Genomic DNA, 11,703 nt, shown 5'->3' with positions numbered 1-11,703 from the left:
AATATTAAATATTAGTATCGTTAAAATTAAAGGAAATTATAATAAAAAATTAATAAAAAGTTTAAATTATTTTATTATAAACGAATATCGCGGGTTTTTTTATAATAATTTTCGACCTTTTTTGCTTAAGGGTCGGTATTATTATTTTATTTTTTAGGCGACGCTAATTAAATATTTAATATTTAATTTTTAAGCGTCGAATAAAAGCGTTTAATTATATGCTTTTAATATTTAAAAATATATTAATATAAATAAAATTTATAATTATATATTTTATATATAATAATTTATTTATATTAGCTTTTTATATAGGTTTATAATTATAATATTATAAAATTAACCTCGGTTTATTTCCCGGGCCTAATTTGCGGCTTAGGTAATTATTAGTAATAATTAATTTATATTAATTTAATTTTATATTTTATTTTATATATTAATAAATTAGCTAGGCTTTTTAATAATAATAAATAAAAATATGCCTAAGCATATAATAATATACTTTAAATATAATATTAGTTAAATAAAAAAAGCTTTTTTAAACGCGCGATTTAGCTAGCCAGGCCTAATTACACGTTAAAAAAAAGGTTTATTTTAATTAATATTTAGGTAATAATTGCGGTAAGCGCTAATTTAGCCCGTTAACGCTATAATAACGATAATAATAATTAAATATTAAATTATTTATTTAATAAATAATATTATTTATTTATTATTTTTTTATAGCTATTTTCGCATTTTATTAAATTTTAAAATGCAATTTATAAAATGCGATTACGTTATATTTAAAAAATCCTATTTTATGCGTTTAATTTTATTTTACGGCAGGCACCGATTATTATAATTAGTTAATGCGCCTTTAGCCCGCTATAATCGGAAAAAGGCAGCGCCGTAAAATAAAAATAAATCGCTTAAATAAATAATTACGTTTAATTATTAATTTATTACGCTTAATAAATATTATAATTATACGGATAAATATATTTAAAGCTAAATTTATTCGTATTAATTCTAAATACCCTTTTTAATATTATATAATAATAATAAATACCCGCCTTTATCGCGCTTAAAAGGATTATCCCTTTTAACGCCTTTAAAACACCCTCCAAAATCAGGGGGTCCTTTTAAATTACCCTTTAAAATGCCCTTACGGCCCTTATCGGCCCTCCTCCGGGAAAGGATTTCCCTCCTAAAACAGCCCTTTTAGGGGCCAAAATTACCAAAAATGGCAATTTGCCCTCACTGATAATTGAGCTGTACGAACCAGTGGCCTTGACGACATTAGGGCTCTTTGTATCGGTGCGTTCTGGCTGGCTGACCTGTCCTGGCCGTTTGCAAGCCTTGCTGTCCGTCTAGCGACAGACCTTCAACTACATAAAAGCTTCGCCAAGGCCGTAGATGGAGATGGAGAGCATTATGTACGCGCTCGCCTGTACTACCACGTCAACGTTTGCGATCATCATGCGTCCATTGCATTCGGTCGACCGCCTCTGACTCGCGAGTCAGAGGCAATCCGCAACGCTCGAGACTTTTTGAAGAGCACACATGCAACCGAGGATGACGCACGCCTTGTTAGCCAAGTCTGTCGTTGGAGTCTACTGTCCACGATATATGATGCATTTGGAGTAGATGTTGACCGGCCGCTCTCTGCCACGCAGGTGCCTCATCTCCGAAGACTTGCGGTAGCCTTGGATGATATTCGAGCAGAATGGTCGGAGAAATTCGCCCCCAATGCCCATGTCGGCAATTATCCTCGCAAAGGTGTTAGCCTACAGTACTACTTTGCCAAACTCTACCTGTGCTCTCACGCTTTCAGGGGACAAACACCAAGCAACGATACTTGTCTACCGCCGGACCTGCTTGTTGAGTTGCACGAGATCGCGGATACTGCTGTTTCATCGGCACTTTCCATACTTCGTTTTCTTGCCACGGACCCGGAGACTCAAGACTTTCTTAATGGACTCCCTACATACTTTCATGTCATGGTCACGTTTGCTGTCGTGTTCCTTATGAGAGTCTCGGCTCAGCCATTACTCAACGTGCGCCTTCACAAAGAAGAGGTAAAATCGTTGGTCGAGGCAACCTCGACTGCGTTGCAGGGTATCACATCCACATTGCATCATCAGCATCTTCTTGTTAGTATCTACCAAGGCATAAGCGACATATTACGACGTTCAGAAGCTGGAAGCGAACAAAGAGCTTTGGTGATGCCGGAGCCTCGAGACGAGCAGCACAACTATGAACTCTGGAGTCACGATTTCGCTTTCGATCCATATTTTCTTGGCACATTTGACTTTCAATTGAATCAAATGATGGACTTTGATATTGAATCGGAAGTAGCTACTAATGATCCGCTGCTATAGCAATGTGATCATTGAGGCCATTACTAATGTTATGCATTCAACACCAAGTCGAACACATGAAAGTTTCTCCAGCCCGCCTTGCAGCGCAGTTTACTATCATCTGAAATAGGACGAGACAGAAGCAATGGGACGTCTTGCTCCGAGAGGCCCCCGTGAGACCTCAGCGGATGGTCTCCAATCATTGACAGGTCGTGCTCGTCTTGTCGGCTCCCTATAACCGCATTCTTTTGAGAAACAACCACGAAATCGCCTTCTCTGTCAACTGGTTGACTGAGCTCTCTAGCCGCCTCCTCCGCATTAAGAACCAGCTCGACTTGTGAGAGAGACTTGCAAAAGTCAATCATCTCGCTTATGTTGCCTGGTTCTCGTACATAAACTCTTACAAAAGAACCAAGAGCTCCGTGGTGTTTCACAAACGGGTCAGTAATGGGGCAGATGACTCTTGCGCTCCCCAGACCCCATTTGTTGACTAGGGCATCCTCCAAGAACAAGATATTGGGGACGCCGTCGTCGTTGCACTTGCTGCTCATTCCATGGTCCCCTGTCACACCGACCACGGCACCTAGCTCGACGAGTCTTCCGATGCGTTCATCGAGTGCCGAAAGAAACTCATTGGCTTCAGGAGCCCCTGGACCGTGCTTATGCTGAATGTAATCTGACAGAGTTAGATAGAATAGGTCGGCACGTTTCTCTTCCAGGAGTTTGATTCCCGCATCGAGCACAAAGAGGGACAGATCACCAGAGTACTGGGTGGGCGCTTTACGACCGATCCACTCTTCAACCCCCTCAATGCCATTTTCTGAGAGTGTACATTGGTCGGCCGCCTCGGACGAGAAACAAATGCCTCCGCTGTTGAGCTGCAAGCCATGCGCGAGGATGCGGCGCAATTTGTCCTTGGCTGTGATTGCGGCAACGCGGACACCCTTTGCAGACATTTGTTCCAAAATGGTTGACCCGCGGAGCAGCGAGTCGTCCTTGATCATGGTCTCTTTGCCGGTGGTACGGTCCAGAAAGAAGTTGCCCGCAATGCCGTGAACCGAGGGAGGCTGGCCCGTGATGATGGAGACATTGTTGGGGTTGGTAAATGAGGGCATGCATGATTTGGCAGTGGCATGAAAGCCTTTCTGCACAAACTGTGCGAGATTTGGGAGAATGCCATCGGAAAGACCACGCTCTAGATACTCGGGATCGAATCCATCCACACAGACAACGACGGTGGGCAGTTGAGGGATGGCATAGGATCGCCCGTGTAGAGTAATGGTTTCTCCTTTCATTTTTGTGAATGGAAATATTAGGCAGACAAGAATAGTATCTTTTTATCTCTCGAAGCAACGATGTGGTTCAAGATCCATAGCTCATGCTGGAATCGACGATGCTTAAATAGTGGTCCAACCAGCATACCAAAGACCGAATGCTACACATTTGCGGGACGAAGTCCGCTGCCACCAATTCGTCAGTGGATGAGAGCAACCGGACTTCGTACCGGTACAGGGCTCTAAGTGGAGTCAATTAGCCAAATTTTATCACAAACCTTCGAAAGGTCTGTACAAAAAGTAGTATTAGCCATTGGATTGGAAACCACCATGAGCAGCAATGGACGCCTGTCCGTCGGGATTATTACACTAGGCTATCCGCAGGCTTGCGACCGTACACTATGTACCTATTCGAGATCATCAGCAATTGGCACGCTCGGTTATCTACTATATGATGAATGCTTACATGCGGTAAAATACGCGATAGTCTTCATTTAGAGAGTCCACCTTGAATCTCGTGACCAGATCCTCGACCTGTTCTGGCGACCAGCCCAGCCCCCGCAGAAGCTGCCATCCAGCACCGCGGACCCCCTCGTAGAGATCTGTATACATGTATTGTCCGATACGCTTGAGCTTGTGGTCGCTTGGCCATGAATTTCCGGGAAGGTCCAAGGTGATCTCCTTAACATCAGTGACTTGGAAGAGAGGTTGATTAGTGACTACAGCTTTGACATGCAAAGTGAGTGCATTGGGCGTGTCATTACAACTTACAGCCTGCCTCGATCAGCCAGTCTTTATACTGCAAAGTGACAGTAGGGTCACATCCCTGTGCATCCAGACCTTATCGCAACGAATCCCAATACTACTGCATAACAGTTCCTTTATGGCTTTCGTCATAGGACATGGCGCAGGGGTACATGTCATGATACTCGATCCAGCCACCCGGAGCCAGGTTCTCCCATGCATGACGGAGGACCAGTTTAGGGTTGGCAAAGGCCATACAGACGAGACGCAGGTGTACGTAGTCGAATTTGGGCAGTCCGGGGAAGAGCCATTCATCCTCGGCATCAGTCTTGATAAAGTCGCCGTTTTGGGGCCGGTTCACTGGTTGAATTCCGCTCAGGGCGGTGCCTACAATGTGAGAATCTGGGTTCTGCTCGGCTGGAATTGGCAGACACGTCAGTATCTTGAAATGGTGAAATTCATGGGCCGTGACGACTCACCAAACTGAATTGCCCAGATCCCGGTTCCGGTTGCAACATCCAACACCAATCCAGGCGACGTCGTCATTGGTGCAAGCGCTAGTCTTCCATCCAGAGCCATCACAAACATTTGGTATTGAAAATCTAGCCTGTCTTGTTCTGCCTGTCAAGGACACAAGTCAGTCTTGCCTATTGATTCCACGGACCGCTCATCCTACAGCATCATTGGGAAGAAAGTATTTCCCCTCCTTGTACCCGTGATATGTTCGACCGTTCTCCGCCAGCACCGCGTCTGCCTCTGCAATGGAGCTGCCGTCAGGGACGCGAAGGAGTTCCTCGGGGATCGGAAACTGGAGCTGGAATTGGTCCCAGGTCATCTAAGACGGAGTAAAAGGGACATGCGACGCCGCTCGAAGCTCTTCAATGGTCTCGGTTTCGTTGACATTTTGCGAAGACCCCATTGCACTGACACGATACATGTACAAAAAGTCCACGGAATGCAGTGTCTTCACACACAAGAAGACTCTCAGACCCAAGGGGATATGGGATGAGCCAAGGCTAGGCGCAAGACCCAGACCTTTGGCTATTCCAGGAGATGGAGCAGCTGATTCGAAGTGAGGGGTTACTTTGCACCTGCAAGCAACTGAATATCACTCGATCTGGGGGGAATAGTTGAGGTGGGTTGGGTTTGCATTCGACCCAGACTGTCGGGACCATTCATGTTTACCAATGTAATTACTCATGTACTTATCTCGGTTGGCCTGTACCATGGGATGAATGCCGTAAGCTCCAACAAGAAATGGTCCAATTAGACGAGTCTTGCGCTTTTGCAAGGGCTGTCATTGTGCAAATATTACTTATTAAGCGAATATATTCGTTGCCAAGCTCGTCAAGTTCAATAACGGCGGCGGCCAATAGGGCAGTGGCAGTAAACAAGCACGTGCGAGAACATCAACAACATAGTACGCATGTCTCGTGATGCGCAAGATTCTGGGATCCAAGACTAGAAACTCATGTGAAGCATATTTACAAGTGGGAATATCGCTTTCACATGCCAATCGATCTATTCGTTGTACTTGTAGGTATTTAGTAGCAGACAAAGTGTTATATACGTTATGGGAGACGAGGCCCAGAAGGAAACAAACAAGCATAACAGGAAGACCTACCTACTGTGTAGACCTGACTCCACATTGGCCTACCTGGGGTGCTAGGTATCAACCGACGCCCTAATTACGGATATATCTTAACCGATCTAGTGGTTATCCAAGATGGTGCCAACTTCAGTTTGGCCATCTGGACCCTGGACCCTGGACCCTGGCTTAGCGCATGCCATCCATCACTGCATTAACCATTAGTTGTCGCTCCTTTTCAAATTCATCCTTCGCGTCCTGAGATTTCCTCTCCTGTGCTTGACGATTTTCCGTCGCAATTGCTCCTGCCATTTCATCTCATTCACGTACATAGATCCACTGGCATTGCCGTGAGAGTCTATTCGGACCAAGTGCGTTGTAGCAAGGACGTACCCACTCGTCTATCTGCTGGCCGCGCCGACGTTCACAATGAACGGGACAAGTGGTGGAAGAAGCACCGATCTGCTGGCTGGCGTCCTCTCCGACCCCACTGCGGCAGGATACAAGGTTCTCGGTGCCGTCGCCGCTGCCTACATCTGCTACAAGCTCTTTTTTGCTGCCTCCAAGCCTCTGTATTTCTTGCCAACGTGGGTGCCGCTCGAGATCGCCCTCGCGACCTACCTGGCTTCGGCTGGAGGTTGGGGCCGCCGCATCTAGTAAGTCGACGTCGACACTCAGTGTCCACTTACCTATCCCCACGCTCTGATCCTGAAGATTGACACTCAAGCCACCTCCCAGTTCCTTATTCCGGCGTTATGATGGATCCTTGTTTGGCCTTACGAGATCTCACCAGGTCATCATTGATCTGCCCAATGCCGATCGCTTCATGACCCAGAGCGGTCACAGCTTGGAGCACCTCCCGGCCCATTTGACTCTAATGCTACGCGTCTTTGGCGCTGATGATTCACCCGAATTTGTGGAAAAGGTCAAGGCCACGATCAAGCCTCTTATCAGTGTGGTTGAAAAGGAATTCCTCAGCGAGGCTGCCTCCACGGCTGCCCTTGAGCGCGGTCAGGTTGTTTACAGAATGTCGTCGCTTGTGTCCTTTACTGAGGACATGGATGAGATGCAAGTGTGGGAGCGCGGCGCCAACGTCAAGGTCGTCAAGGCGAATCTCCCAGGACAGTCTGGCGCCGTGGAGGCTGACTTGATGGGTCTGATTCGTGATTTCGGAGCCACCATAGCTATCCCAGTCCTCTACGGCAAGGACTTTCTCCAGCGGAACCCAAATCTTCTCGAGGACTTTTGGAAGTTTGACAATGATGTCTTCCCGCTGTTGATGGTGGGAGTTCCATCATGGGCGCCGTTCAAGATGATGCAGGAGGGCCTTGCCGCTCGCAAACGGATGAATGAAGCCCTTCATGGGCTGTATCGTCGTATTGATCAATACCAGAAAGGAGAGCCCGTCGACTTTGGTGCTGACATGTCCGATGTGGGCGCAGCCTTGGGACGAAACCTGGTCTACGACGAGTACAATGTCACATTCCAGCACCGTGCTGATATGGATCTTCCGTTCCTCTGGGGCCAAAACGGCAACACGCAGCCACTCCTCTTTTGGTATATTCTCTACGTCTACTCGACTCCCGGCCTGGCGGATGCGCTGCGCGAGGAGATGGCTCCCCACGTGAGCCTGAGCGTTAAGGATGGAGGTGTTGAGATTGAGTCGGTCGATATTGCAGCCTTGAATCGGGAGTGTGCATTGATGAAGGCTGCTCTGTTCGAAACCTTCCGTTTAGGCAGCGACCCAACCTCCATCCGCCGTGTCGCCAAGCCCATGGCCGTGTCTGATGGCGAACACACACATCATTTGCCAGCTGGCAGCTTCATCTCAACAGCTTGGGCTACCGTCCAGAGTGATCCGGCCGTCTACCCGGAGCCACAAAAGTTTATCCCGGAGCGATTTCTAGAGTCTGATACCGAAACTGGACGAAAAGTAGCCCGCTATGGTCGACTACGACCGTGGGCTGTCGGCGGTGGATCGTGCAAAGGACGTACCTTTGCCGAGAAGGAAATACTCACCATTGCTGCTTGCATGCTGTGTGTTTGGGAGGTTGAGCCAGCTGGTGGGGAATGGCAAATACCCGCCATGATTCCTGGAACTGGCGCCAAAAGACCGGTGAACGACGTTCGTGTTATATTCAAAAGGAGGGTGTCGAAATAATAACAATCGACCATCCAAGACTATGTACGCCTATCAAAATTCTCAAGTACTTTTGTTCAGTCATTTGGCCTTTCTGGTGCTATGCGCTGGCTTCCATGATAGCTGTCCCACGTATGTGAAATCCTAATATGAATACTTGTAGCAAAAGGTTATACCCCCGACGTTTACACCGCCCAATGGGTTGAGGACATCTCGAATCCTCACGTCCGGTGAAATACCGCCCATGGAGAGAACCGTATCCAAGGTCAGGGGTTTGCCCGTGCTATCCACGCCACTGTCGATACTGACAAGTCGGTTCGCGTTACCAAGCTGCCATTGGTAATAGACGCGATCGATAAAGGCATGATGCATCCAGAATATTGGATCACTGGGACTCGACCAGACGTCTTGCATTACCCCTCCGATACCATTGTGGCCATAGCCATGCGGGCTGTGTGTGGTCATTAGCAAAGCTCGGCACAACACATAGGACATCATGCTCAACTCACCCGTACTCCAGACAGGTCTCAAAGTCTGCATACGCAGCTCTCGACAGGCAGTAGTTCACAAAGTTGGTGTTGCACTGTGCCGTGTTGGACTCTGTCACGCCTCGAGAGATGCAATGGGTAGTGAAGGATTGGCCCGGCCCAATGTGGGTAATCATTCCGGCAAAGGCTCCAGTGTTTATGCAGGAAGGGTTGCCATTGTTGAGGCCTGGCAACGGTCCAAAGTATGCCGAGTTGGTGAACATGTCCGACTGGGCAAAGTGTCCAGCATCCTTGGTCTCGTCCCACCAGGCAAAACCGCGATCAAACCCGCATTCGTTGCGCAAGATCTGCTCAAATGTCCACAGGAAATAGCGATGCCACAGCAGAAAGATGGCATTATTGTGTACGCTGGGCATGACACTCTGGTGCAATTGCACAAAGTCCTCCCACCGGTTCTTGGCTTGCGAGAACCTTCCTGATGGCCGTTTGTTGATGAGACATCTCATAGCCTGCATCAACGACACTCTTCGAGAGTCAGAGTATTGCCTCCATTCGAATCGATAACTCGGAGCACTCGCACAGGCAACTGAAGCGGCAGTCGCAGCTTTGTTGACTGTGGAGAAGAGGGAAACGCCAAACTTGGGAGCTGCCGATCCAGGAGCTGTTTCGTATGTCAAGTTTCCCACGGGCTTGGGCGGAAGTTGCTGGATATCACGGTCCAGACCTTGTTTGGCCTCGTCGAGTGAGACGACTCGGAACTTGGGAAAGACTGAGTCGGGCAGATTCGGCGCTGCTGGGCTTGGGCTGGTACTGGGGTCGGCTCGAGGTGCCACGACGGCGCCAGAGACTACTGACGCGGCCAAGACGAGCGAGAGCTTCATGATGACTGACTGTGGTGATTTCCTTGATTACAATTAGGGCTGGAAGCAGAAGTAACGAAGGAGGGTCTAGAAAGTAGGGACGACAATATGGGAGGATGGAAGCAGCCTCTGTCTATTCATGACAGTATTAAAGAGCTGTTTCATGATCTGGGATATCGCTCCTATTTCTACTTGAAGGTGGGCGGCACACCTCGCCGACGCCTCTTCATTACGTCCCGCGTGGAGATTGATTAGAGGACGCCAGGCAAAGTTCCTTATTCTGTTCTACCCTGACTGTCACCCGCCTGCCTAGTCTCTTGCTAGTGTCTAGCCTGGGACGGCATCTTTCTTCTAGACCTTGGACCTTCCAGGTTCCCAACGCTCGCTCGTATCCTCAGGTGTGAAAGCTGCGAACCTATTTTCCCTCGAGTTCAATTGCGCCTGCTTTCGCCTTCTATTGGTGGTTGCAACGGCAGCGTACAGCTGGGAAAGAAATAATAGTCATATGCACGGGGACAAATTAAGCTTCCTGTCTACTATGCGCCATTGCTCAATGGTCAGAAGGGGGCCCAAATGGCTCCAATGCCCAGCCCAAATGTGGCCAAACGGGCACGGTTGTACGACCGGATAATACCACGTCGACGCCGGCCTTTACCGCCAGTGTGGTAAATGGTAAGCGTCGATGGCATAACATTCATACCAGCAAAGGATCTCTCAGCTTGGACATTGCGAACAAACAAGGCTGAAGGCTGAAGTGATTGACAAAAGGGCGCCACAGATGCTTACCTATTCAATAGCTCTATGCGCGTAACCACTAAAACCCGGCTCCTGCCCTCGTATTCAATGACATGGCGTCAGATCAAATGCAGCAATGAATTGGACATACACAACAGCAAGCCGTCCGTCGTGCCGAGGCCTACAAGAACATGGCAGAGAAAGACTGGAGATAGTCTCCGAAACCCGAAGCTCGAGACTCGACACTCAATGATCAGGACTCACAGAGAGACGGTTGCAATTCTTTCTCTTTCCTCTCTTCTTTGTTCGCTCTTTGCAAGGTTCAATTGTCCTCATGGGTTACACAAAGATGCCAAGCTTTGCTCTTGTTTCTTCTTTTCGGAAATTATCCCGAACGATGGCGGGGCAGAAGCCAAGCGAACCCGCGCGCGCGAGCAAAACGGTGGCGCACGGCTCGTGGGAAGTCTCAATCATCTGTAATTGTTGATTCCTTCTTAATTCGGGGTTCTCGATTTTCTGGTTGGATGGCTACCGCGGCAACGTGCTCGGCGTTCATGTCCAACCTCTCGTCCATTTTCTTATCCTGAGCACTACACTGACTACTGTTTGATTTTGAGTTCTTCGGTTCTCCATCCGCCCCCATCGCCAAGTTCTTCTTCCCTTCCCATTCTCGCGAATTAGTCCACAAGCTTCGTGTTAGCGGTTGGTGATTGGGCGTTCATCAGACGACGACGACGACAAGTCCATCTCCCGCGTCGAATGGACGGAGCTCATGTATAACGCCAGCATAATGCCATTTAGACTCGTATTTTGAGACGAAAATTTGCCCTGATCGCGGATCAGCCGCCCCACGACGCTGTCTCTGATGATAGCGCACCACGGCTTAGTAGACGGGAAGTCCAGCAAGCACTTACGCGTTCTTCCTCTAGCAGCCAAATCAACCCCGAGGCGGTGGAGAACAAACAGGACGGCGAGATATACACCGGCAAGACCGACAGGCATTTCGGAAGCCAACATGGGTTCCATTCTGGATCAAGCACATGACGACCAAGGGCTAACGGACCATTTGATGCACCAAATCCCAACTCCTGAGCATTCCAACTTTGAGAGTGTATGTGGCTGGGCCATGAGGACAGTATATGGACACTGAGAGCAACAGAGAATAACAGTGAGTGTAGATTGTCAACCTCCTGATCGAGAGTCTAGCGTGGCTGGCAATGCGTGACACGTGGAATAGAAGCCGCACAAGGAGCCAGTGGCTGGAATGAAATCGAATTTCCGTCCCAAATTGGCTTCTTAGTGTGATCCGATTATCCCTCGTGGAAAAAGTGTCTTGTGGTAGGGCACTCGGCGGCATTCCCGCTGACTTGACGTGGCCTGCGGCTCCACGGAAACGTCATGTATACCATTTTCACGAGAGCTTGCAAGTTTTCTTCGAGAAGGGCGGCTCAATAATTGCAGGCCACAAGATCTAAACCTACGGTACTGCAGTGGTTGAATTGCACAACAGGCAACTAATGTCGTGCAAGTCTGCC

The 11,703-nt window shown here is 48.3% G+C and overlaps 5 protein-coding genes across 5 annotated transcripts; 2 read left to right on the top strand and 3 right to left on the bottom strand.

Annotated features, from left to right (window-relative positions):
• Positions 1–765: 765 nt before the first annotated feature.
• On the top strand, positions 766–2,360 carry PFICI_03420 (uncharacterized protein; the record flags this gene model as incomplete). The annotated part of the gene is made up of 3 exons (XM_007832001.1): positions 766–775; positions 826–844; positions 1,265–2,360. The coding sequence occupies 3 exons, from the start codon at positions 766–768 to the stop codon at positions 2,358–2,360; spliced, it is 1,125 nt and encodes a 374-aa protein (XP_007830192.1).
• Positions 2,361–2,389: 29 nt separating this feature from the next.
• Positions 2,390–3,634, bottom strand: PFICI_03419 (uncharacterized protein; the record flags this gene model as incomplete). Its single annotated transcript, XM_007832000.1, has 1 exon — positions 2,390–3,634. The coding sequence occupies one exon, from the start codon at positions 3,632–3,634 to the stop codon at positions 2,390–2,392; it is 1,245 nt and encodes a 414-aa protein (XP_007830191.1).
• Positions 3,635–4,475: 841 nt separating this feature from the next.
• Positions 4,476–5,192, bottom strand: PFICI_03418 (uncharacterized protein; the record flags this gene model as incomplete). Its single annotated transcript, XM_007831999.1, has 3 exons — positions 4,476–4,774; positions 4,837–4,978; positions 5,034–5,192. The coding sequence occupies 3 exons, from the start codon at positions 5,190–5,192 to the stop codon at positions 4,476–4,478; spliced, it is 600 nt and encodes a 199-aa protein (XP_007830190.1).
• A 1,182-nt stretch (positions 5,193–6,374) lies between these two features.
• Positions 6,375–8,106, top strand: PFICI_03417 (uncharacterized protein; the record flags this gene model as incomplete). The annotated part of the gene is made up of 2 exons (XM_007831998.1): positions 6,375–6,601; positions 6,684–8,106. The coding sequence occupies 2 exons, from the start codon at positions 6,375–6,377 to the stop codon at positions 8,104–8,106; spliced, it is 1,650 nt and encodes a 549-aa protein (XP_007830189.1).
• A 123-nt stretch (positions 8,107–8,229) lies between these two features.
• Positions 8,230–9,454, bottom strand: PFICI_03416 (uncharacterized protein; the record flags this gene model as incomplete). The annotated part of the gene is made up of 2 exons (XM_007831997.1): positions 8,230–8,536; positions 8,595–9,454. 2 exons carry the CDS (start codon positions 9,452–9,454, stop codon positions 8,230–8,232), a joined length of 1,167 nt encoding a protein of 388 aa, XP_007830188.1.
• Positions 9,455–11,703: the final 2,249 nt, after the last annotated feature.

Source organism: Pestalotiopsis fici (genome assembly GCF_000516985.1).
Source record: "Pestalotiopsis fici W106-1 unplaced genomic scaffold PFICI_Scf_2, whole genome shotgun sequence".
NCBI lineage: Eukaryota > Fungi > Ascomycota > Sordariomycetes > Amphisphaeriales > Sporocadaceae > Pestalotiopsis > Pestalotiopsis fici.
This window is presented reverse-complemented; position numbering and strand designations above follow the sequence as displayed.